This window comes from Lathyrus oleraceus, chromosome 3 (genome assembly GCF_024323335.1).
Source record: "Lathyrus oleraceus cultivar Zhongwan6 chromosome 3, CAAS_Psat_ZW6_1.0, whole genome shotgun sequence".
Lineage (NCBI taxonomy): Eukaryota > Viridiplantae > Streptophyta > Magnoliopsida > Fabales > Fabaceae > Lathyrus > Lathyrus oleraceus.
This window is the reverse complement of record NC_066581.1, coordinates 532,049,459-532,075,863: the sequence shown is the minus strand read 5'-3', so window position 1 is coordinate 532,075,863 and position 26,405 is coordinate 532,049,459. Positions and strand designations below refer to the sequence as shown.

Genomic DNA, 26,405 nt, shown 5'->3' with positions numbered 1-26,405 from the left:
AGTCCTTTTTGCCACAACTTAATCCTGTCAAATTTTAGACTTTTTGCGATAATTCGTTTTGTATGCCCTCAAAGACGGTTTTGGATACTACATGTGTTTTTTGTTTAGAGCAATCATGATTGTGATTAGGGTTTTACCTTGAGTTTCTTGGGAGCATATATGATGAATATGATTAGGTAAACAACTTCTATAGCATATCTAATACAATTGATGATGATAAACAAAAGAGCATTGGTTTTTAGAAAACCATAGTATAGCAACAATAATGCACTAAAAAATGCAACCACATATGAAATCGATTAATTTAACTTAAAGTCTTTTTTTTTTAATTATCATTATTCCTTGGCTCACGCATTAAGAAGTTTTGGTGTGGTCAAATATTATTATATTTTGTTGTGGTACATTTTCATGTTGAATTTCAGCTTTCGAACATTTAATTATTAAATTAGAAGAGACACACCCTTATATGTTTTAAAAGCCTTTTGTAAGTAAAATTATAATTTTGAATATTTATTGTGCATTAAAATCATAACAATTATTAATTATTTTAAATACTTAAGCATGTGTTAAAAAATGATGTGCCATAATAATATATTTATTTGCTACACTAAAACTTAAGGGGATGTTTCATTAGCAAAATAAGATAAGAGGACAAACCATAAAATTATTATATAATCAAAGCATGTCATAGCTCATAGTCTCTATTAGTACATAGAACATAATAACTCTATAAGATATAATTAAGAGACATGTTATTCATGATTCATCATTCATCCTAATTAAACATATAATATACAATGAAACATCAAACTATATTCTCTTTCATTTCCACCATTGAAGTGAAATTCTGTTTATTGTCATCATCATCAAAACCATGTTCTTGTTTCTCAGTTGAATTAGCTTCAACTTTATTCTTAGCATTCTTGTATATGAGGTATAAGATCATTTGAGAGATGCCAAATAAAAATCCCAACACATTTGGCATCTGAAAATTTAAAAAAAAATAAAAAAAATTAGTTTGCTTTCAAATATATTAAATAATTAATAGATGAGTAAATTAAATATTTATATACTCACCATAATGTAGTTATCCTTGTCAAAGAGTCCATAGAAGAACCACATGGTGGCACATAGAGTAAGAAACAATGACAAGGAAAATGGCATGAACTCAACACTTCTTGTTTTAATCACCCTTCTCTGCATTTAATTAAATATTATTAACTTAATAAAAATACAAAATTAATTATTAAAAAAATATATTTAATTAAATATGCAAGTTTAAACTCAATTTTTTTATTTGAGTCCCAAATCTTATAAGAAATTATCTTTAAATATATATATATATATATATATATATATATATATATATATATATATATATATATATATATATATATATATATATATATATATATATATATATATATTGAAATTTGAGGGTTCAATTATAAATAAATAAAAAGTTCAAGAATATGGTTAATCATATATCAAACTATATAAGATGAATGGTAAAAAAAGAGCAAGCACTAACCATTATGCTTAAAGGAGCAGCAAAGACAGCAATGTTAAAAATGGCACAAATCAAACCAACAGCATGGACACGAAAGGCTCTCTTCACAATAAAGAAAGTGATTATCATTGTCATGCCAAAGCCTCCAATATCAGCAACAAGTATCAAAATCAAAGTTGATATCTACAATTCATCAAAACATCAATCACAACATTGACATGTCAATGCATATAATAATCAGAAGATAATGACAATGATCACATATGTATCAATGTATCAAGTCGTGTCAATATCAAGTTAATATATCAACAGAGACACCTTCAATCTTAATGACATTAATCACATATGTACTAAGGTCGTGGCAATATCAAGTTAATATATCATATAATACGACTTCAATATGAAGTTTCGATGGTATGGAAATCCTCTTAAAATTTCAAAAATCCATTATAGGTTAACCAAGATTTAAGTGTGTAAAATAAAATAGACATCCTATTTTGTCATGGTATAATTTTACCAAATATTTTTTGAGTCATTTTTACCACAGCTTAATCCTATCAAGTTTTAGGCTTTCTGCGATAATTCGTTTTGTATGCTCTTAAAGACAGTTCTGAATACTATATGTATTTTTGTTTAAAACAATGATTTTACCTTGAGTTTCTTGGGAGCATATATGATGAACATGATTAGGTAAATAACTTCTATAACACATCCAATACAATTGATGGTGATAATCAAAAGAGCATTGGTTTTTAGAAAGCCATAGTATAGCAACAATAATGCACTAAGAAGTGCAACCACATATGGAATTGATTGAAACCCTTCAGATGATTTTTTCTTGTAAATTGAATAGAAGGTTGGCCTACAAGAAACAAAGTAACAAATATAAGTTATATCTACCATTCATACAACAATTATACATATTTTTAAAATTTGTTTTGAGATAGGACTTACAATGGAGCTAAGAACACCAAGAATGACACAATGTTACCCAAGAGACCAAAGATCAAAACCATCTCATGATTAGAAAATGTAAACATTTTTGAGATATAGATGTTTTTTTCTTCTTCTTTATGTGTAATATGAGAGAGTATAGGACAATGTGTGTGTTTGAACCAAGCATGCTAGCTTCAATATATATAGTGTATAAACAACACTTCTAGGATTGTCCATTTGGACCACAAAATGTGTTGCCCTTTTTCTCTCTCATGGAACTCTATCTTTTTAGAGCACTAATGTAAAGTATCAATCAAAAAGGTTACCAAACTAAACACAAAATATAATAAAGTTGGTAACTTCTAACATTTCTTTATCTTCATTTTGTCTAGCTTTTTCTCTCGTCAAACTAGTAAATAATGGTATTGTTTATCAACTAAGTACTTTATTATATTTTTGTAATAAAAACTTGAGTATGGTTCAATTTTTATGGCATTGTAGGGACAATTTATATATTTATTAAAGTTATAGAGTTTGTTATATTGTTGTACAAAATCTTTTTATGTCATTGTTAGACATAAAAAATATTTTGGTCCTAACTAAAAAATATTTTTTATTAAAAAAGAAATAAAATTGTATTTATAATATGAGATGTGACTCAACCCCGCAACCTAGTAGTAAGGTGAAATTTAAATTTTATTAAAAATTATGGTCACATTTAATTTCTTAAATATGGAAAATCAAAACCAAAATTGATATATCTTATCATAAGGTAAAGGAAACAATAATGTGCATCTCCTTTGTACAGGACAGTTGATTGAGGGCAAGTGTTCATGCATGTCAGAAGAAATAATGTGCTCCATATGCTTTTAAAATTGCACCAAACTTTTTCTTCTTGTCTAAAGTTTTCTTTGATCATTTAGATAGATAAAAAAAATCTCAACCAAACATTTTTATTCGGCACAAATTCATGTAATGAGAAAATGAAAGCATATAAGGTAATTAAGGGTACTAAATATTATTAACAAGGTAATTTTATCATTTACAGATAATTTGTTTGAGTAGAAAATGATGGTTAGATCTTGATGATATTTTATTTATCACCGTTAATTTTATCGATATGATATAAAAATTTTAAGATGATCGTATTATGATTTATCTGATCAATTTAAATTATTATGAATTAAATATTATGATTTGGACGTATATTTAAAAGTTTAATTTAGTTTGAAAAACTCATAGAGATAACACATGTAACTTTTTTTTTGGACCCGTGTATATTTAAAAGTTTAAACCACTTTATATTTTGAAGGTTTATATAGTGAAATGTACATCTCTTTTTCTTAAAATCTCTTTTTGGGTGTGGTTCCAAAATTAAGGAGGAAAATTTCACAATGAAAAGAAATATGCAAAATGGCACCATTTCAAGGATTGACTTGGACATGATGTTAACCCTAATGATATCATTATTTGTTGTTCGATTTTCTTTTGGCATTTTCAACTTTTAATAGGACCAACAAATAATTTTGATGTGTTAGAAGAAGTATATAATGTGGACAAATGTTAGTACATGAAAGTACTTTCGATTTATGGAACTATTATTATGATTACGTAATGGGTTAATAGTGTTTTTTGTTCAAGTAATATGAGTTCAATATGATTTTAGTTTCTATCATTTTTTATGGACTTTATCGTTTAATTTCAAATTTTCTTCACTTTAAATCTTTGTTTATATTTATCGTTCTAAAAAGGATGAGGTGGCAACAAGATTAGTATTTTTGAATGATATGATATTTTAAGTTTATATGCATTAACATTAGGAGTCCATGGAGTTTGGTGCTTTCATATAAGTGATGGGATGGGTGGATTTATCTAGGTTGAGGAGAAGGAGATTTATTTGGTTCTATTTTAATGGGGTCTCTATGAGTAGGTTGGATCGAGTTATTCTATTGGCGGGATGGGAGGAGAAGTAGGATTAATATAGTTTGTATTAGTGCGTGAGACACTTTTAAGAGAGAGAGAGAGAGAGAGAGAGAGAGAGAGAGAGAGAGAGAGAGAGAGAGAGAGAGAGAGAAGAGAGAGAGAGAGAGAGAGAGAGAGAGAGAGAGAGAGAGAGAGAGAGAGAGAGAGAGAGAGAGAGAAGAGAGAGAGAGAGAGAGAGAGAGAGAGAGAGAGAGAGAGAGAGAGAGAGAGAGGAGAGAGAGAGAGAGAGAGAGAGAGAGAGAGAGAGAGAGAGAGAGAGAGAGAGAGAGAGAGAGAGAGAGAGAGAGAGAGAGAGAGAGAGAGAGAGAGAGAGAGAGAGAGAGAAGTAATTGTATTATTAGGATTGTTATTATTGAATGTTGTAAAGACTCAATTACAATATGCATGTACTTATATACAAAGTTACTTGTACTCTAAGTAACAAACTAACTGACTAATTTGGTAACTAAGTAACTAACAAATCCTAACCCTAACTAACTTGGACATGGGCTGCAACTTGGATTATATCACAACATACCCCCTTATAATCCAAGTTGTCGAACACAAACTAATCATAGTCAATCTGAATTATTCCTAATTTCTTTCCCAGAGTTAGGAATCTGTCGATCTTCAGTCCTTTGGTGAAAATGTCGGTCAATTGTGCTTCGAGCAATGTCTCACTTCAAGTTCACTTTGGTTTACCTTCTCCCTTAGAAAATGAAACTTAGCCTCAATGTGCTTACTTCTCCCATGTAGAACTGGATTCTTTGCAAGATTAATGACTGACTTATTGTTAATCTGCAGCACCATAAGTTTCTTCAATCCAACCTTCATCTCTTCCAGCATAGATCTGATCCAAATTGCTTGACAAGCAGCATAAGACCTTGTTATATATTCAACCTCACATGATGATAATTCCATCATAGGTTTCTTTCTCGAGCACCATGAGATTGGGGCACAAAATACTTGAAAGAAGTAACCAGTTGTGCTTCTTCGATCTTCATTGTCTCCAACCAATCAACATCTTAATAATAATTAATCACAACTTCTTTGCTTTCAGAATCTTATCGAAATAGGATTCCACAATTCATTGATCCTTTTAAGTATCTCAGGATTCTTCTTGCAACCTTCATGTGTGATACCATTGGTTCACTCATGTATCTACTCACTAATCTGACTAAGAAACCTATACCAGGCCTGCTGATGCACACATACCTCAGAGATCCTACAATTTCTTTAAACAAAGTAGCATCGACCTTGTCCTCCTCTCCATGTTTCTCTAGTTTTAGATTTTGTTTGACATGTGAGGATGCATGATTCAAGTCCTCCATCATGAATCTCTTAAGTATCTCTTTGACATGTTTTCTTTGATATAGCACCATATATTGCTTCGATATTTGAAATTCCATGCCTAAGAAGTACGAAAACTTTCCTAGATCCGACATTTCAAATTCCTTCTCCATCTACTCTTTGAACTTCGACAAGTTCTCCAAGCTATTTCGAGTTACTAATAAGTTATCGAAATATAAGAAGATGATTGTTATATCTTGTGCCACAACCTGAACATAGACAACATACTCAGATTTTCATTTGATGAATCCCAAATTTACCAAGTATGAGTCGATCTTCTTGTTCCATGCCTTAGATGCCTGCTTGAGGCCATAGAGCGGTTTGTGCAGCATGTATACTTTCCTTGCTTCCTCATATATCACAAACCTAAGAGGTTGTGTGACATAAACCTTTTCATATAGAGAGCCATTAAAAATGTTGATTTCACATATAAGTGAAATGTAGACCAACCTTGCTTACAAGTCAAGGCTACCACCAATCGAACAGTCTCCAATCTTGCCACTGGTGCATATAACTCAGAGTAGTTAAGTCATTCTCTCTGAAGAAATCCTTAAGCTACTAATCTTGCCTTATGTCTTGTTATCGACCCATCAGCATTGTGCTTCAACTTGGACACCCATTTCACTTTGATAGTTTTATATATGTTGGCAATTCGACTAAGTCGCATATGTTATTTCTTTCGATTGCTTGTAACTCTTCGACCATAGCTTTCTTCCATTGTTTATATTTGAAGGTCTTGTTATAGTTGATTGGTTCAGCACCTGCAAGTAAAGCGAAATGAGCCAAATCTCCATCCGATTTGACTTCATCATCACCAACCACTTCACAGTCTTGAAGCCTTGCTGGAAGAACTCTGGTTCTTTGATGTCCTTGGCTTGTGCTAACCACACCCTCTCGATTGTCCGCTTCGACTTTGACACTGAATGGAACATTATCTATTGGAATTTCTCCGTGCTCACTACTTTCTTCATCAACTTCATAGCCCATCAATGGCTTGTTAGTCGCATCACCTGAATTCCAATACCAGACAGAGTTGTCATCAATCACAATGTATTGACTCATCATGATCTTATCATTAATTGGATTGAATAGCCTGTAAGCTCCAATTTAGTGATATCCTACCATAATCATAGGTTCACTTTTACCATCAAGCTTCCTTCTTCTTGCATCAGGAACATGCTTGTAGCAAATAAATCTAAACACCTTCAGATGACTCACTGATGGTCATTTTCCATTCCATACTTATTCAAGAACTTGTTCTTCAGCTTCTTGGTAGATCACATGTTCAAAATATAAATAGTAGTGGTGCAGCTTCACCCTATAAGGCTTTTGGAAAAAAAATCTGCTTCAATATGCATCTCGCCATATCCAATTTTTCTGCTTTACTACTTATATTATACAAGAGGACCTCATTTTCATAGTCAAAACAAAAGACTTTCTATATTGCTTTCCTACTAAGAAACCTTCATAGAGTTTGTCGGGCATCTCAAGACTTGGTATACCAGTTACCATATCTTGAGTAATCAGTTGATTTAGTGACCTAAAATTCAGATGGCCAAATCTTAAATGCCATAACCAACTGTGAAGGTGAGAAAAACAAGAAAGGGGGGTTTGAATTGTTTTGGAAAATAAGCACCTTTTTAAAATAAAAAACCACACTAGGAATTTATACTGGTTCGCTTATAACACAAAGCTACTCCAGTCCACCCGGCCAAGGTGATTTCGCCTTCAACAAGGACTTAATCCAATAATCTTGAAAGATTGTTTACAACCAACGTCTAAGAGAAAGATCTCTTAGTCCTCTCAAGCATACAGACTGCGCAGAGTCACTTGAGGAAAAATAAAACAATAGATGAAAGACAATGTAATCTAGAGTGCTTCTAAGATAAGCAAATATTACAACAGTAAGAACAAAAAGTGTTTCACGTTCTAAGCAAAAGCTTCGTGAAGATTGAGAGAATAAAACGTTTTTATGTGTGTTGATGTTTCAGTATGTTCTCTATCATCTTTCTCAATGTTGATTGCAGTCCTTTATATAGGAGTGAAGTAGTCGTTGAAATTGATGGCCAATAATTTGAATTAATGCCATAACTTATATAGCTTCTTGCCAACACTACTTTTTCTCCTCGAATGACTTCTTTCCAAATATAGTTCCTTTTCATTTGAATTTGGAGTTAACGTCTCTTTCTGTATTAGGAAATCCATTTCCAAACCTTTATTTGAAGTTAACGTTACTCTTTCTTTATTAGGAAATCCATGATCAGAGTCTTCATGTTTCTGGGAATCTTGGAATCTTGCTATCTAATCTTCTGATGTTGATCTCTTTTGAGTTCTGATGGTTTCTTCAGATAGCGCTGAGAGCTTCTGGAGTTTGACATACCGTTGTTCAGAGTCAGAACTTCTAGAGCGTACTTCTTGTTCAGATGCTTCTGATATTTTGCTGTTTTGCTCAGAGTTAGACTTTCTTGAACGTGTTTCTACTTCTGGTCTTCTGATAATTTGTATCTGATATGATTCTGTATCTGATGACGTCATCAGATCTCTTCCTTCTTTCCTTAGAACCCTGCACACTTAGAAACTTTTCGTTAGGGTGCCATTTTTGGTTTCATCCTTTGTTATCATCAAAATCATGGAATCTGTTGTAGAACAATTTTTGTTCTTACAATCTCCCCCTTTTTGATGATGACAAAACAAACTCACTTAGCAGATGAAACATAAACAATATCAGATCAGATAGACAAGAGCTCCCCCTGAGATAGGTTAAGGAGTTCAGAAGTCCTTACCAGAGCTTCCAAGCAATGAGGTTTCTTGATACCTTCTGCAATTTCTTAAGTCTAGTGTTAGATAAATTTATTTTTAAGAAAAATATGTTGCAGAGTGCTTAAGGTATTTAGACAGTATTTTCATCAGAGCTATTAATGACTTCTCCCCCTTTTTGTCAGAATCAAAAAGACATAGCAAAAAAAAGAAATTCAAGTGAAAAGCATTATATTCAGATAAAAGGCAACGGAGACAAGGGAAAAAAGAACAAGTAAACATCAGAAACAAGGAAAGCAAGACAACAGGCAAACAAAATCCTAAGTGCCTAGGGGTTGGGAGGCGGAGGCATTCTCTGAAGCAATTGAGCTAGCATGTTCTGAATGTTGTCGTTGACAGTGTCTTGTTTATCCATTCTGGCACGGAGTTCCTTCTAATCTTTCTTCAGTTCTTCCAGCGTCTGGAGAACCATAGGAACAACAGATGAGGACTCCCCCTGAGTCAGAGCCTGCTGTGCTTCAGCAGCGGCCTTTGCTTCAGCTTTAGCAGCAGCCTGTGCTTCAGCTTCGGCAGCAGCCTGTGCTTCAGCTTCGGCAGCAGCAGCAGCATCAGCCAGAGCTTTAGCTTCAGCTTCCTTTGCCCTTAGGATTTCAGCTTCCCTTGCTCTTTCTTCCTCCAGCCTTCTAGCTTCTTCTTCAGCTTCTCTTGCAAGTCTCTCCTGTAGTCTTGCCTCAGCATCTCTGATAAAGTCGTTTCTGACTTGTTCAGAGATGTGCTTCAGTTTAAAAGCCTCAGAGGTCATCCAGCCAATGACTCTGTTCCAGTGTGTCCTTACAGAATCGGGATCATCACTGATGCCAGAGTTACTGGTCAGAGACTTGACCTTCTGAACTGAAGCCCCTGCGAACAACATGATGGCTTCCTCAAGGGTAGGTATAGAAAGGTCAGGTTCAGAGGTATGAGGTGGAGAGGTTGGAGGGCTGAGGTTTAGTGTTAGAGGTTCAGGTTCAGCTTCAGGTTCAGGTTCAGGTTCAGGTTCAGGTTCAGGTTCAGGTTCAGGTTCAGCGGAGGTGTTTGGCAGGGTGATATCAGAGGTGTGGAGGTCAGAGGGTTGAGCTTCAGAGGGTGTGTTTGTTGTTTGTTATGGTGGTGAAGTTACTTCAGGTTGTGTTGGTTGTTGTGAAGCGAGGTTTTGAGCCTGAATTTGGGCTAGGGTTGGAGAGTTAGGGTCAGAGTGTTCTGGGTCAGAGGAGAGGTTAAGGTATGGAGGTGATTCTGGGGCTGAAGATGATGAAGAGGAAGTGGTAGTGTGAGCAAGATTAAAATTTGGTAGAGGTTGTGAGGTTCTGGTTGTAGAAGGTGGGGTTTCAGAGGATGTGTATATAGGTGGTGTTGGGAGAGGATTAGAAGAAGCCATAAGACGTTCAGAGGGAATAGAGGGAGCAGACTTACCAGTAGTTACTTGCAGAGGTGCTGGAGATCTGGTTCCAGAAGTCTCTCCTAGCCTTGCTTTCTTGGCCTTTGAAGATTTCTTTTCAGAGGGACCTCTTTTGAACCTGACAAAGTCTTCTTCTGAATCTAGACAATCGTCCAGTCTGAAGTCAGAGATGTCGACTCCTTCATCCTTCAGACGCTGCATATAGAAGAGGATAGCTTCTCTGGGTTCATTCTTGTAGAACCTTGCAAGACCATGGGGCATCTTCCTCTGATCTTTCAAGGCGTCCCAGGAGGTGTCCAGCGTGGGTCTGACTTGAATCTTCTTCAAGATTCCCATGCTCTTGAGATTTCTGGCGTTCAGAGGCTTTCCAGTATCTATCGCCAGATCTTCCATCAGTTTGTTCTTCTCCAGATGATCTACCAGCCCATTCTCGATCAGAACATCAGACAACAGTCTTCCCAGGGGGATGTAGGTTCTGGGTTTCATGTTGTTTCTTGTCTCCCTTACAGAATCTCTGAGATATCTGAAGAGTAGTGCAGGAAGGCAGAGCTTCAAACCCTTGTGAATGCAATACAGAATGCACTTCTGATCTGTATTGATGTAGTTAGAGGAGTTTGATGCTGGGCGATGATGAATGGTTCCCAGAATGATCTTAAGCCATACTCTGAGGTTCTGATGAAGTTCTTTGTTCTTTGAAGGATTGCCTTCAGTGTTGAGTTTGAAAATGGTTGGATTTATTTCCTGAGCAATGCGCCTTGACCTAGGGTTGATGTTGTAGATCCTTCTTCCTCCATCTTTCTCCATGTTCAGTAAAGAAGCAATTGACTTTTCATTAATCACTATCTTTACCCCCAATATGTAGGAGACGATGAAATGGTCATCAGCGTCAGTAAATCTCCAGAATTCTTTGATGAGATTTGGGTAAACAGGGCCATAAAGCCTTTGGAAGTAGTTTTCCCACCCTTGTTGACGGAGTTCTTCAGTAAGATCTACTCCATTCCTTTTCATGTTGTTGAAGTCTACCAGTGTTTCACATAAAACTTCCAGTCCCTCAAAGGGGGTTGCTAGGTTGATATGAGGTTGACGATCAAGAACATGGGGTTCCTTGTACACTGGAGTAATGGAAACGCCTGTAACTGTTGGAGTGGAAATGCTTGAACTTTGGGCAGTGGTGTTGGATTCCATTTGTTGAGAAAAGTTGAAAACTTGTTGTTGTTGAGCATCCATAGTTGATGAAGAAGAAGAAGAAGATGAAGATGAAGTGTTTGTAGAAATGCTTCAGAGAGGGTTTGAGAGTGAGTGAGAGTGATAAGTGTGTGAAATGTGAGAGGAGTGTTTAAATACCCTAAACGAAAACACATGCAAAACGACACACAATTCAGCGTTAGCACAGAACTCAAGTTAGCACGCTTGGGGGAAAAATGATTAAGGCTCATTAATGAATGTCTAATCCCAACAGTATGCACACTCCTCGAGGAGATCTCAATCGTCTGGCCTTTGAATTTCTTCTGGACAGCTGTCTAGAAGTTCCAAGGTTAGACGCTAAGTGCTCCACGTGTTTTGATGTATCTGATCTTCAGGAATACCAAAGGATTGGTTCCTGGAGATTTCTAACTCAAATATCTTCTTAACTTGGTAGAAGTATCAGAGTCAGAGACAGAAACTTGTTTGTTTATGTCAGAGTCTCATTTTACATCTTCAGAGGCACAATTTATTCAGGGCAATTTTGAATGTTCAGATTTTCTAAGATAAAAAGAAATCTATCTTCAGCTAAAGGCTTAGTAAATATATCTGCCCATTGATGATCTGTATCAATGAACTTCAATGTTACTATCCCTTTCTGAACATAGTCTCTGATAAAATGATGTTTTATTTCAATGTGCTTAGCTCTGGAGTGTAGAATGGGATTCTTACTTAGACAAATGGCAGCAGTATTATCACAGAAGATAGGAATGTTACTCTCGAAGATTTGCAGATCTTCTAACTGATTCTTCATCCAGAGCATCTGAGTTGTGCACAGTGATGCTGAGATATATTCTGCTTCTGCAGTAGATAGAGCAATAGTTGATTGTCTCTTGTTGGCCCAGGATATCAGATTGTTTCCCAGAAGCTGGCAATTTCCAGATGTGCTTTTTCGTTCTAATCTATCTCCTGCATAATCTGCATCACAGTAACCCGAAAGTCTATACTCTGATGTTTTCTCATACATCAGGCCCAGGTTAGGAGTTCCTTTCAGATACTTGAGAATTCTCTTAACTGCTGTTAAATGAGATTCTCTAGGATCTGATTGGAATCTGGCACAGAGACAGACACTAAAGAGAATATTAGGACGAGTAGCAGTCAGATAGAGAAGAGAGCCTATCATACCTCGATAGAGCTTCTGACAAACCTTTTTGCTTACTTCTTCCTTTTCAAGAATGCATATCGGATGCATGGGAGTTTTTGCAGAGTTGCAGTCAGCCATATCAAATTTATTTAGAACATCTTTAATGTATTTGCTTTGATGAACGTATGTAACTTCTGAAGTTTGGTTAATTTGAATTCCCAGAAAGAACTTTAGTTCTTGCATTAAGCTCATTTCAAATTCTGCTTGCATTAACTCAGAGAATTCTTGACAAACAGAGGCGTTAACTGAACCAAAAATAATATCATCAACGTATATCTGGCATATCATGAGATCATTGTTAAGGTTCTTACAGAAGAGTGTGGAGTCAACTTTCCCTCTGATAAAATTGTGTTCCAGAAGAAAATTGCTTAAACGTTCATACCAAGCTCTGGGAGCTTGTTTAAGTCCATATAAAGATTTTTTAAGTTTAAAAACATGTTCTGGAAAATTTGGATTTTCAAAACCTGGAGGTTGGTTGACATACACTTCTTCTGAAATATAACCATTAAGGAATGCACTTTTGACATCCATTTGATATAATTTGATAGAGTGGTTTATAGCAAAAGATACAAGAAGACGAATAGATTCTAACCTTGCGACTGGAGCAAAGGTTTCATTATAGTCAATACCTTCTTGTTGACTATAACCTTGAGCTACCAGTCGAGCTTTATTTCTGACGACTTCTCCTTTCTCATTCATCTTGTTTCTGAATACCCATCTGGTTCCAATAACGTGAGTGCCTCTGGGCTTTGGAACAAGATCCCAGACATCATTCTTTGTGAATTGATCTAATTCTTCTTGCATGGCTGAAACCCAGTCGTTATCTTGAAGTGCTTCATCATAGGACGTAGGCTCAATCAGAGACACTAGTCCCAGAGGAGTATCTTCAGAAGTCCTGAAGGTAGATCTGGTTCTGACAGGTTCGTCCTTGTTTCCCAGAATCAAATCTTCAGATACGTTGATACGACTTTTAACTTTCTTTGGGATTTCTGGGGATTTAATTTCTTCCGAGTTCTGAGTGACAGTTGCTTCTGGAACTTTATTAGATCCTGCAAGAGTGATTTCTAAATCTGCAAAATTTTCAACTAGCTTTGACTTTTCAGGGTCAAGCTTATCATCAAATCTGACATGAATTGATTCTTCCACAATTTTGGTTTCTGTGTTGTATACTCTGTAGCCTTTAGAGCGTTCTGAGTATCCTAACATAATACATTTCTGTGCTTTGGAATCGAACTTGTTCAGATGTTCTTTAGTGTTTAAGATAAAGCAAGAACATCCAAAAGGATGAAAATATGAAATGTTTGGTTTTCTTCCTTTACACAGTTCATAGGGAGTCTTTTCCAGAATAGGTCTTATAGAGATTCTATTCTGAATGTAACACGCTGTATTTACAGCTTCTGCCCAAAAGTGATTTGCCACATTAGTTTCATTGATCATGGTTCTGGCCATCTCTTGGAGTGTCCTATTCTTCCTCTCTACAACTCCATTTTGTTGTGGAGTTCTAGGGCAGGAGAAATCATGGGATATTCCATTAGAGTCAAATAATTCCTCAAAATCTTTGTTTTCAAATTCCCCACCATGATCACTTCTGACTCTAATAATCTTAGAGTCAAATTCTTTTTGCACTTTGGAGCAGAAACTAGTGAATACAGAGTGAGACTCACTCTTGTGCTTTAGGAATTTCACCCATGTCCAGCGACTGTAATCATCAACAATGACTAGTCCATACTTCTTTCCATTGACTGATGCTGTTTTCACAGGACCAAATAAGTCAATGTGGAGAAGTTCCAGAGGCTTAGAGGTAGAAACAACATTTTTCTTTTTGAAAGACGTTTTTGAAAATTTTCCTTTCTGACATGCCTCACATAGAGCATCTGAAGAAAACTTTAGTTTAGGTAGGCCTCTGACTAACTCGAGTTTATTTAGCTGAGAAAGTTTCCTCATGCTAATGTGGCCCAAGCGTCTATGCCACACCCATTGCTCTTCGTGAACAGTCATCAGACATTTAACATTTTGTTCTTTTAAATCAGAAAGATTGATTTTATAAATGTTGTTTTTCCTCTTGCCTGTGAATAGGACTGAACCATTGTTTTGATTTATGGCTTTACATGTTTTTTGATTAAAGATCACGTCATAACCGTTATCACTTAATTGACTTATGGATAACAAGTTATGCATTAATCCTTCTACGTAAAGAACATCAGATATAGAGGGAAGAGTGCCATTACCAATAGTTCCGGAGCCTCTGATCCTTCCTTTCTGATCTCCTCCGAAGCCTACGAATCCAGCATCTTTAAGTTCCAGGCTTTGGAACATAGACTTTCTTCCCGTCATGTGTCGCGAGCATCCAGAGTCCAGGTACCATGACTGGTGTCTGAACTTTGCTGCATAGGATATCTGCAACAAAAACAATCTTATCTTTTGGTACCCAGAATCTCTTGGGTCCTCTTTGATTAGTTTTCCCAGAGTTTCTTATAACTTTGGGTTTTCTAGCATTTTCAAATTTTTGTTCTTGTGTGTGCGTATAGTGATATGAAAACGGAGATTTAAGTTGGTCACCAGTAGAAATTTTATCTTCCTTAGAATCATACCCAATTCCCTTTTTATTGTTCTGACTGACTCCATAAATCATGGATGCCATGACACTCCTTCCTATCCCATTTTTCAGAAATTCTTGAAAGGCTTCTTCGTATTTATAAATTATTGCATTTGAAGTCTGTGGAGTTTGAGATAACACTTCTTCCAGTTCTAAACGTTTTTTATTCGCTGCATCTCTTTGTAATGTTAAGGATCTGATTTCATCCTCTCGTTTTAGAATTGTTATCTCAAGTTTGCCACATTCTTCAAATTTTGCTTCAAGACAGCCTTTTATATTTTTAAACTTTTGTTTTAATTTCTGATATGAGCTAAGAGTTTCTGACAAGCATGATTCTAGATCAGATCGAGAGAGTTCAGAAAATACCTCTTCAGATTCTTCATCTGAGCTGCTTCTGGATGTGGTAGCCATAAATGCCACATTTGCCTGTTCATCAGAGTCAGATTCTGATGAGCCAGATTCACTATCATCCCAGGTAGCCATTAATCCTTTCTTTGTCCTGAAGGTATTTTTCTTGAAGCTTTCTTTTCTAGAATTGTCTTTCTTTAGCTTGGGGCATTCATTCCTGTAGTGACCTGTTTCTTTACATTCATAACAAGTAATATCTTTGTTAGTTTTACCTTTTGAGGTTGATTCTGATCGATCCCCTCTGGGTCTTGGTCTTCTGAAGTTGTTGTTCCTCTTTTTCCAGAGTTGTTTAACTCTTCTGGTCAGGAGGGACAATTCTTCTTCATCATCAGAATCTTCTGATTCAGAGTCATCAGCATCTTCAGTTTCTGCCTGGAAGGCTTTGGTTCTGTCAGATTTGCGTCTTTCAGATCTGGACTTTAATGCTACAGACTTGTTCTTCTTCTGAGGTTCATCTTCCTCTAGTTCTATCTCATGGCTTCTGAGAGAACTGACCAGCTCTTCAAGACTGATATTGTTCAGATCCTTAGACAGCTTCAGAGCAGTGACCATGGGTCTCCACTTCTTTGGCAAGCTTCTGACTATCTTTTTGACGTGGTCTGCAGTTGTGTACCCTTTGTCTAGAACTTTGAGACCTGCAACAAGAGTTTGGAATCTAGAGAACATTACCTCTATGGCTTCGTCATCCTCCATTTTGAAGGCTTCATATTTCTAGATAAGCGCCAGAGCCTTTGTCTCTTTGACCTGAGAGTTTCCTTCATGAGTCATCCTCAGAGAGTCAAGTATGTCTTTGGCTGTTTCTCTATTGGTGATCTTTTCATACTCGTTGTAAGATATAGCATTGAGGAGTATGGTTCTGGCCTTGTGATGATTTTTGAAAATTCGCTTCTGATCATCTGACATCTTACTTCTGGGAACTTCAGCTCCATCCTCTGTGACAGGAGGTTTGTATCCATCTGTGACAATGTCCCAGAGATCAGCATCATAGCCTAGAAAGAAACTTTCAATTCTATCTTTCCAGTAATCGAATTTCTCTCCATCAAAGACAGGAGGCTTAGCATTGTAACTATCTTTTTCATTTGTGTGGGCCATAGTTTTTCTTGTTCTGGATCTCTCTACATTGTTAAGTGTTTGATTAGAAAATCAATAACAGAGCCGGAGCTCTGATACCAATTGAAGGTGAGAAAAACAAGAAAGGGGGGTTTGAATTGTTTTGGAAAATAAACACCTTTTTAAAATAAAAAACCACACAAGGAATTTATACTGGTTCGCTTATAACACAAAGCTATTCCAGTCCACCCGGCCAAGGTGATTTCGCCTTCAACAAGGACTTAATCCAATAATCTTGAAAGATTGTTTACAACCAACGTCTAAGAGAAAGATCTCTTAGTCCTCTCAAGCATATAGACTGCGCAGAGTCACTTGAGGAAAAATAAAACAATAGATGAAAGACAATGTAATCTAGAGTGCTTCTAAGATAAGCAAATATTACAACAGTAAGAACAAAAAGTGTTTCACGTTCTAAGCAAAAGCTTCGTGAAGATTGAGAGAATAAAACGTTTTTATGTGTGTTGATGTTTCAGTATGTTCTCTATCATCTTTCTCAATGTTGATTGCAGTCCTTTATATAGGAGTGAAGTAGTCGTTGAAATTGATGGCCAATAATTTGAATTAATGCCATAACTTATATAGCTTCTTGCCAACACTACTTTTTCTCCTCGAATGACTTCTTTCCAAATATAGTTCCTTTTCATTTGAATTTGGAGTTAACGTCTCTTTCTGTATTAGGAAATCCATTTCCAAACCTTTATTTGAAGTTAACGTTACTCTTTCTTTATTAGGAAATCCATGATCAGAGTCTTCATGTTTCTGGGAATCTTGGAATCTTGCTATCTAATCTTCTGATGTTGATCTCTTTTGAGTTCTGATGGTTTCTTCCGATAGCGCTGAGAGCTTCTGGAGTTTGACATACCGTTGTTTAGAGTCAGAACTTCTAGAGCGTACTTCTTGTTCAGATGCTTCTGATATTTTGCTGTTTTGCTCAGAGTTAGACTTTCTTGAATGTGTTTCTACTTCTGGTCTTCTGATAATTTGTATCTGATATGATTCTGTATCTGATGACGTCATCAGATCTCTTCCTTCTTTCCTTAGAACCCTGCACACTTAGAAACTTTTCGTTAGGGTGCCATTTTTGGTTTCATCCTTTGTTATCATCAAAATCATGGAATCTGTTGTAGAACAATTTTTGTTCTTACAAACTGTTCTTGTGGTCGACAACTATTTTTATCCATTGTACATAAGTCGAATTGATAATGGTCTTAAATGTCATATTCTCCAACATAGGGGATTTTAAGACTAAATTATTCTGAGTGTCGAATAGTTCCAATAATCTGTCTTTCATAATCACTGAGAAACCCTTTTCAACCATTTTTCCAACACTTAGCAGATTGCACTTTATTCCAGGTACATGGAGTACATTTTTCCTCATAGATTTTTCTCCATTGCTTCTTTGAATAACTATGTCGCCATTACGTTCTGCTTGCAATGAGATATTATCAGCAAGTTTAACCTTGCTCTTCTTCGGCTCGTCGAAATCCGCTAACCATATTTTTTGACCAGTCGTGTGATTCAAACAACATGTGTTGAGAAACCAGATCTTGGTGTCGACATGCTCATCAGCAACTGCATCCATAACCACCATGTCTTCATAATCATCTGAATTGTGGCGTCTAAGGTTTGCTCCTTCATTCTTGGCTTTCTTGTACCAACAATTATTGGCCAAGTGACACTATTTTTCACAGTTATAGTACCACACACCTTTTTTTATCTTCTTTGTATTTCTGATAGGAGTTTCCTTATCCTCTTTTCGAGGATTCATAAGCCATATCATTGACCTTATGCTTTTGAGGATTCGACCAAAACTTTTTGCTTTGAGTCTTGTTTATTTTTCCTTTGGACTTGTTGGAACCACCGTGTTTCTTCCATGTCCGAGCTTGTAGAGCTTGTATCGAATCTTGAACACCTTTCCTTTCGACAATCATCATCTCATGTGCCTCCAACAAACCAACCAAATCTTCAAATTTCGGTCTTTCAAGATTGACGAATTCTTGAATAGCAACGATAACATGATCAAAGTGAGAGGTCAATGTATGCAATACCTTATCAACTATCATCTTATCAGTTAGGGTTTCACCACAACCTTTCATTATATGAACAAACTTCTGCACCTTCGAGATATAGCCTGCAATCTTTTCTTCTTCTCCCATCTGCAATAATTCATATTGTCATCGCAACGTCTGTAGTTTGACGAATTTATCCTTTTCACCTTATTCATAATATTTGACAAGAATATCCCATGCCTCATTCACCAATTCAACTTAAGAAATCCAATCAAATTTCGTCAGGTCTACCGCTGATTGAATATAAAATTCATCCTTATAGTCTTTCTTCTTAGCCTCCTTATTCGCGACTCTCTGAGCATCAGTTGAATTCTCAACAAGATCATGGATGCCATTAGTAACCACTTCTAGGGTTTTATGAAAGCCAAACAAAGATTGCATCTGTTTCCTCCATCGGATCCAATTCTTTTTGTCAAGAATTGGAAGAGAATTCGAAATGCCATTGTTACCATTCATCTTTACAGCAAATGCGATTAACAACCTATGATCCCGAAAACACGATCGCCAACACGTGATTCTTGAAAACACGATCAAGAAACTAACCAGATCTCTAGATACCAATTTGTTAGTGCGTGAGACACTTTTAGCAAGGAGAGAAAGAAAGAGTAAAAGAGAAGTAATTGTATTATTATGATTGTTATTATTGAATGTTGTAAATACTGAATTACAACATGCATGTATTTATATACAAAGTTACTTATACTCTAAGTAACAAACTAACTGACAAACTTGGTAATTAAGTAACTAACAAACCCTAACCCTAACTAACTTGGGCTTGGGCTACAACTTGGACTATATCACAACATTCTATAGGCTTTTTGGGTTGAGATATCTCTAATTACTATTCGTTAGTTTTAAAGTATTATTTTGATCTTTGAGGGGCATAAGCCTTTTAGTTTTAACTATTTCTAGTTGTGGGATGCTAACTTTGATAGGGTGGTATTTGAGTCATGGCGGTTGGACGTATGTGAGGGTTTGATGGCATGCAATATTAAGGATAATATGAGAGCTCTTAAGGGGCCCTTAAGGTGTTGAATAAGGAGATGTTTAGGAATTTGGATTTTAAGATTAAGGTTTGTTCAAATAAGATTTTGAGTTTGGATTTGAGAGAAATTTCATAGTCTCTTCTCCAAGAGGAGATAGTTACCAGGTCTCAAGTGTGGAAGAGTGAAGTTTTCATTCTTCTTCTCTCCTTGCACATATTTTATTCTGTTGTTCCTTTCTATTATGTTGAACATATTCACATATTCTTTCTTTAGAACATATATGAATACGTTTCACTCTACTCTCACACACTTAACCCTTATGGTTATATCTTCTTTTTGAGTTTGTTTCTTTTATTTGTGTTTTCTATAAAACACTCTCTCTCTCTCTCTCTCTCTCTCTCTCTCTCTCTCTTTCTCTCTCTCTTAACCCATGTTGTGAACTTGTATCACATCTTTGTGAACACAATTATGTATTCTTCAACTCACATTCATTTTCTTTGAGAGATCTACTTGAGAGCTCTTGAGAAACACTGAATGTTTTCAATATTCTTCTTTAAATATATGTTGGGAATAAATCTGTTGAAGATTGAAACTACCCATGGTACAAGTAGATGTTGAAGTTATTTAGCTGGTGTATAATAAAGTGAGCTAAAAGCTCAGCTAGCATAAAGACGTTGAGAGGAGAAGAGCAAAGTTCATAACAGTTGGAGAGATAAGATCTTGATAACATAACTTTATGTTGATTAGATATAAAGTAGTGTATCGTTATCACGTGATCTTCTTTGGATAACTTCTTATCGAGGACTTCTTGTAGGCGTTTGTTAAAGCTTGCTCAGAGTCATTGTTATCCTTAAATTTAGCTTCCTGAATCATAGGCTTTTATAGAATTAGTTAAAGCATGATCAGAAGCTAAAGTACGTCTTCAGAACCTGGTTGGAATGAGACTTCAGAGTCTATAGTTCACAGGTTCTAAGCTTTCCTTTATCATAGTCTTAATCAGAAGTAGTATGGATGGACACTTTCAGAGTTGATGACTTCATATAGAAAAATTCCTTTGAAGCAGTATCTTCAAAATTGCTAATGAAGCTTGTTCAGGAAATGCATAGTCATTCCTTCAAAATAGAGGTTGCCTGCTTCAAACGAATCCATACTTCAGAGCTTTGTTGATCTTTATATTTCAAGTAAGCTAAGGTTCAACATCTGAAAGACTTGAGTAGACTCTTCATAGTCTGAAAGCTTGGTTCTAATCCTTGAGATTCAGAACAGATTTTCTTTCATTTAATGGTTCTTCTGAGTGATTAACTTGATTTATATCAAGGTTAATGTCTTTTGATACTGCACACTAGAACAACCATTAGTAAACCCTATTGTTCTTTAAGTACTTTGTTATCATCAAAACCTTTTAAGGGCGTGAAAAAATCTTGTTCCAACAATCTGCCCCTTTTTGATGATGACAAACAATTGGATTTAAGAACAATGGTTGATGATTTAATTAACACAGACTAACATCAAAGGCTTAGGTTTGCAAGCTCCTCCTAAGTTAGACAGTCCATTAAGGTGAGGTTTATAAGCTCCCCCTAAGTCTGATATTCTATTAAGACGAGGTTTGTAATCTCTTCTTAACTCCTTATCTATGTTAGTTGAATCCTATAATTTTAATCAACAAATTCTAATATCAGAGTCTGAGGTTTGTAAGCCCCTCCCCCTAAGTCTGATATTCCATTAAGACGAGGTTTTTAATCTCTTCTTAACTCCTTATCTATGTTAGTTGAATCCTATAATTTTAATCAACAATTTCTAATATCTGAGTCTGAGATTTGTAATCCCCCTCCCCCCACCCCCACTGAGTTTGACAAGCATTAGGTTAAGGTTTATAAGCTCTTCCTTTAGTATGACAAATCATTAAGGTAAGGTTTGTAAGCTTTCCTTAAGTCCATGTCTTAGTTTAAATAAAATTAGTCATTAAAGCTCAATAAAATAAATTACTCAAAAATATAAACAACATAAAGCTTATAACTCAGAAGTTGTTTTAGAATAAACTATTTTGTTCAAATTCTGATGCTTTAATCTCTTCTTAAATACTCTATGCATTTTCTCCCCCTTTTTCATTATTAAAAAGATTTAAGAAAGAAAGATAAGAACAATAAAACTGAGAAAAATAAAATAAAATTTAAAACAGTTTAAATGCACAAAATTTAAAGGAAGTTGAAAACATTGAAAAATGAATCTAATAACAAAAAAAAATGATTAAAAACTTTTCAAAGGCAGAAGACGTTTTAATTTTTTTTGATATCAACAGAAAAATTTGACACCAATTGAAAATTTTGAAATTAAAACTTTTTCCAAACACATAAGACAGTTTAAAACAATTTTGAAAATTTCCAAGAATCTGAAACTGCTTGAGTAGCTTTTTCTCATGGGAGCTTTTCTGTTTCACTGTTAAGTGAAATAAGCACAACCCGACTCTGATACCAATTAAAGATGAGAAAAATACACAATAAGGGGGGGGGGGGGGGGTTAATTATGTATGCCTAAAAATCTATTTTCACTTATGATTCTAGAACATCAGATTCTGAACCACGTTCAGAGTTTGATACTAGAGTGAGTAACATCAGTGAAAAGTTTACTTCCTTTTCTTAGCCTTGTTCCAAAACCTAAGGTGTCAAGCTCAGATCCCGATACAAGTAAAAGGTTAAATCTGATAAGAGTCTGACTTCAGAGTTTGTTGCATATCGGAATATAATTGCAAAAGTAAAGAAATAGACACACAATATATCATGGTTCCTCTCAACTAAGAGTAGTCAAATCCCCTTGTAGCACAAGAGCTTTTAACTATAATTAGACTGATTATAATTGCTTAAGCCAACAACTGAAGACTTCCTGCTCAAACAAACTAGAAATAGACTTCCTGCTCTACCCTCAAGCATGAGACTTCAACTCTTGAACAACCCGTTCATGACTTCCTGCTCTGCCCGCAGGCATGAGACTTCAATACTCAATCACACTGATCGAGACTTATTTTCTCTACACGCAAGCATGAGACTTCAATGCTTAATCACATTGATTGAGACTTCCTTGCTTTTCCCGTAAGCATGAGACTTCAATGTGCAATCAAACCTTGAAAGAGACTTATTTTCTCAAGCACCCAGCAAGGGACTTATTTCCTTAATCTAATAGAAAGGGACTTTGAGCACAATGGCTAGAGTCTTCATATTATCTTTAAATAAGAGTCTGATATTAACCTTGTGTTTATGTGTTTGCTGCAAAAAGGTTATACACTTTTGAGCATAATATAACTTGATGGCTCATAAGTGTGGAAGAATGAAGTTTTAATTCTTCTTCTGTCCTTACACAATTTTTGTTTAGTTTCTATGGTGGGGGTAAAAGTTTAGCCAAGAGGGCCCAGTCTTGTGATGGCTGCTACATCAAAATAATTATGTGTGAGCATTCCACAAGGAAATTATAATGTATTGGTTGAACCGTCCCAAAAGAAAATCAATGCGATTAACATGGCTGGGTTATACTTAGGGATAGTTCTAGAGATTTGGATCATGTTGAAAATACCTAGGTCTTCCCATTATTTTTGTCTTTTGTCTTGGACTTTATTGAGCCAGGCAAGATACTTTTTGCTTTTAGTAAGAGGCGCAGATTGAAAGACACGCGCATGTGTTTCCCTAAAAAATAAATCGTGGGAGCGTTCTTCAAACGTAGAAGGCATAGTTATTGGGTAACATGGGAATAAGTTTTTCACCTTCCCAGGTATTGACTTAGTTGTTGGATAGGGTTTTAGGAACACTAAAACTTTACCAAAGAGTGTAAGAGGGATGAGTACCTGTTTTTGCCAAATGGAAATTTTTTCTTTAGCCATTGGAGGTTCAGGTACGAAATCCCTTCCTTCAGCAACTTCTGTTGGAAGAATCATGAATGCCATAGGATTTTTCCCAATATCTATTTTGGAAGATGAAGTTGTTGCTTCCATTGTTGAGTTTACGGGTTTGCTGCAAAAAGAAGGTTTATCTGTGTAGAAGGATAAAGCGAAAGCGAAGAGGTTGAAGAGAGGATGTGAACCGATTATTTATATAGTCGTTCTTATTTTCAGTAATGGACACTTGGCAGACGCATGTTGACATGAAACGGCCGTGCTTCAAGAAGTGGAAAGTTGATGGGAGTGGAGGAGTTAATGAAGTGTGCAAGTGCATGATCTCGTAGAAAATATGAGCAATAATGAATTTATGATAAGATTTAATGGGAAATAACAATGTGCATTAAAGTGGCAATGATGATGATGAAGTCAGTGAAAGAAGTTTAAACAGTGTCAAAAATACATTATAAAATGCCACCTTTCTCTTTTGATTCAAAATTGAAACATAGAATTTGGGGGGCAATTTGTTATCTCAGATTTTCGACACCAGTATTAAATTTAAAAAAAATATGATAAAGATCATGTAATAATGATTTTGTTGAAAAGTCGAAATGTTCATTTATGGCCATGAAGATCTCGACGAATTTGATTTGTAGAAAAATAGTACTAATTTTGGTCAAAATTGAAATTAGACAAAGACCAGAGAGTTTATTGGTCTTGGGACTTAGTGAAATTCAGAGTTCCCAGGATGTTTACTTTACGCTGTCGAATAAGATGTAATTAGATAAGATCAAACAATTATTCAAAGACACATGGAAGCTTGTTGAAGACAAAGGTTGCATAGAGACGAAGATGTGACATATGTTGCTTAGTCGACCGTTGTAGATGGCTAACTTGAGATTAGTATATAAGTAGTATTCACTTTTTGCTTATATTTCGATTTTGATGTCAATTTTGTTTAAAACTTATGATTCATACAAATATGTCCTCGGATCTTTTCGAGTTTAATCCCTTAAGTAAAATGAAACTTATTTTTGTTTACTAAATTTCACGGTAAACAACATATAAATCGTGTTTGCATCTGATTTATGTTGTCTTTAGATTTTATTCTAAAGAGTTCATACTCATGGATTAATGTGCCTAACATTTTCGTCTTTACATCAATAGTCCCTTCATGGGTAATTTATAGGATGTCACACATTTTCTTTGTAATATCGCAGTGAAAAAATGAAAAAATTCATCAAGACCAAGAGTGGTAGTGATGATAGTTTTTTCTTTCAAACCATATTGCACATTTTTTGTATCATCTTTGGTCCAATCCTTTTCATGTTTGTTTACTTCAACACCATCGACGTCGTGTGAAGATACAAATGAGCCTTCCTTCACAACCTTCCTAATATAATGATTCGTCCCTAAACCCTAAACCATAAACCTTAAGCCCATTTTGGAAAGTTTAGATAGAAATTCGCTACCACTCATTAAGATATTGTCATGATCGATTATATAATCGACTTTTCTTCTTCCAATCGATTGGCTATAGGCCCCAATCAATTAGATAGTCAAAAAATGCTTTAAATGAATTTGACGGTTTCCTAGTCATTTTGCTAAGAGTAGAAGACATTTTTAGGTGTTTTATTATATAAGAAAGAGGATCCAAAGGCTTTTTTTTTTGTGTGTGTGTATGTGTGTTGCCTTAGTATCTTAGGAGTTACTCTCATACTTCCACAAGACTCTAGCCACTTAAACATACATGATCAGGTGAACTTTCACACTTCCTCTCTTTCATAACTCTGAGACTTTCAAGATCCTCTGCCAAATACATCGATCATGTAAGCACTTCAATGGATTCTTGAATCTCCTACTTCGCGAGGCTTGAGATGTCTATAAGTTTAGTCACCATCATCGGAGAGTTGAAAGTTTATTCCACCGACTTCATCTATCATTAATGTTGTCGTCATCAAAACTTTAAGAAGGTTCCCAATAGCAACATCAGCTTTATACCTGTAAGCACATAGATCCACAAATTTAATTCTCAAAACATCCACAAACATATCAATTTCACTTCAATCTTTCCAAATAATCTAAGGTCACCTCTAATTTATAACATAATTTACAATCATTTAATATAGGATTTATACTATTCATAATTATCTTTAATGAAGTATCAACTCACCACATTCCTCAATTTTTCTAATTTCACTACCATGTTTCGTCGAGCATCAATTTCCAATCATTTTTCTAATTTAACTATTATGCTTCATCAAACATCAATTGCCAATCATGAAATATATTTTACCTTTTTAAAAAAAAATATGTTAATGAAGTGACAACAAATATCTAAAAGTTACACATACAATTACTAAATTCAAATACGACTACAAGAAAATTGTGTTATAGTTAGGGAGTTTACGTGGGGTTAACCACCTCACTAAAAAAGATGTTTTGTATGGGGTTAATCCCATGCAAAATAGAAAACCAAAAAACAAATCTAAAAAATAATTATGAGGGTATACTCCTCGCAAAAGAGCAAAGAAATAAAAAAAACTAGTGTACCGGGGATCACCCCTCGTAACACTTGAGAAGGGAAATAACTTTTCCCAGCTTTTGCAAGGGGTAGTCCCAACTTTCCCCAGCATTTGAGTTTGTGAGGGATTCCCCCAAACAATGGGAAATAACTTTTCCCGGCTTTTCAACCAAAGGCTTATTGCTTCCAGGATTGGGATGGATGTTGCGAGGGGTAATCCCCAACAAAAGTTGATAGTTGAATTTGTGAGGGGTGCCCTCACACAATAAAGTAGCATTTCCCCAAAGCAATCAAATGGTCGGTCGGTGCAGTAAACGATGTTTATTATCGTTGCAGGTTGTAAGGGGTTACACCATGCTAAAAGTAACACATTTTAATACTTAAAGCCATATTTCTCTTCTTTCTCATTCTCAACTCACACAAAATTTGGACTTATTTCTTCCCCAACTCAAAATGCAAAATGCAAGCAAATCAAAATGCAAAAACTCAAGAAAAACAAAATTTGTTCATT

The 26,405-nt window shown here is 35.4% G+C and overlaps 2 protein-coding genes across 2 annotated transcripts; both read right to left on the bottom strand.

Annotated features, from left to right (window-relative positions):
• Positions 1–670: 670 nt before the first annotated feature.
• Positions 671–2,603, bottom strand: LOC127128724 (bidirectional sugar transporter NEC1). Its single transcript, XM_051058102.1, has 5 exons — positions 2,465–2,603; positions 2,162–2,372; positions 1,532–1,693; positions 1,078–1,197; positions 671–985 (listed from the first exon to the last, which is right to left on the bottom strand). Exons 1-5 carry the CDS (start codon positions 2,548–2,550, stop codon positions 806–808), a joined length of 759 nt encoding a protein of 252 aa, XP_050914059.1. The 5' UTR covers positions 2,551–2,603; the 3' UTR covers positions 671–805.
• A 14,991-nt stretch (positions 2,604–17,594) lies between these two features.
• On the bottom strand, positions 17,595–18,978 carry LOC127131996 (uncharacterized). The gene is made up of 3 exons (XM_051060865.1): positions 18,754–18,978; positions 18,238–18,609; positions 17,595–18,131 (listed from the first exon to the last, which is right to left on the bottom strand). Exons 1-3 carry the CDS (start codon positions 18,976–18,978, stop codon positions 17,595–17,597), a joined length of 1,134 nt encoding a protein of 377 aa, XP_050916822.1.
• Between the last annotated feature and the right edge of the window lie 7,427 nt (positions 18,979–26,405).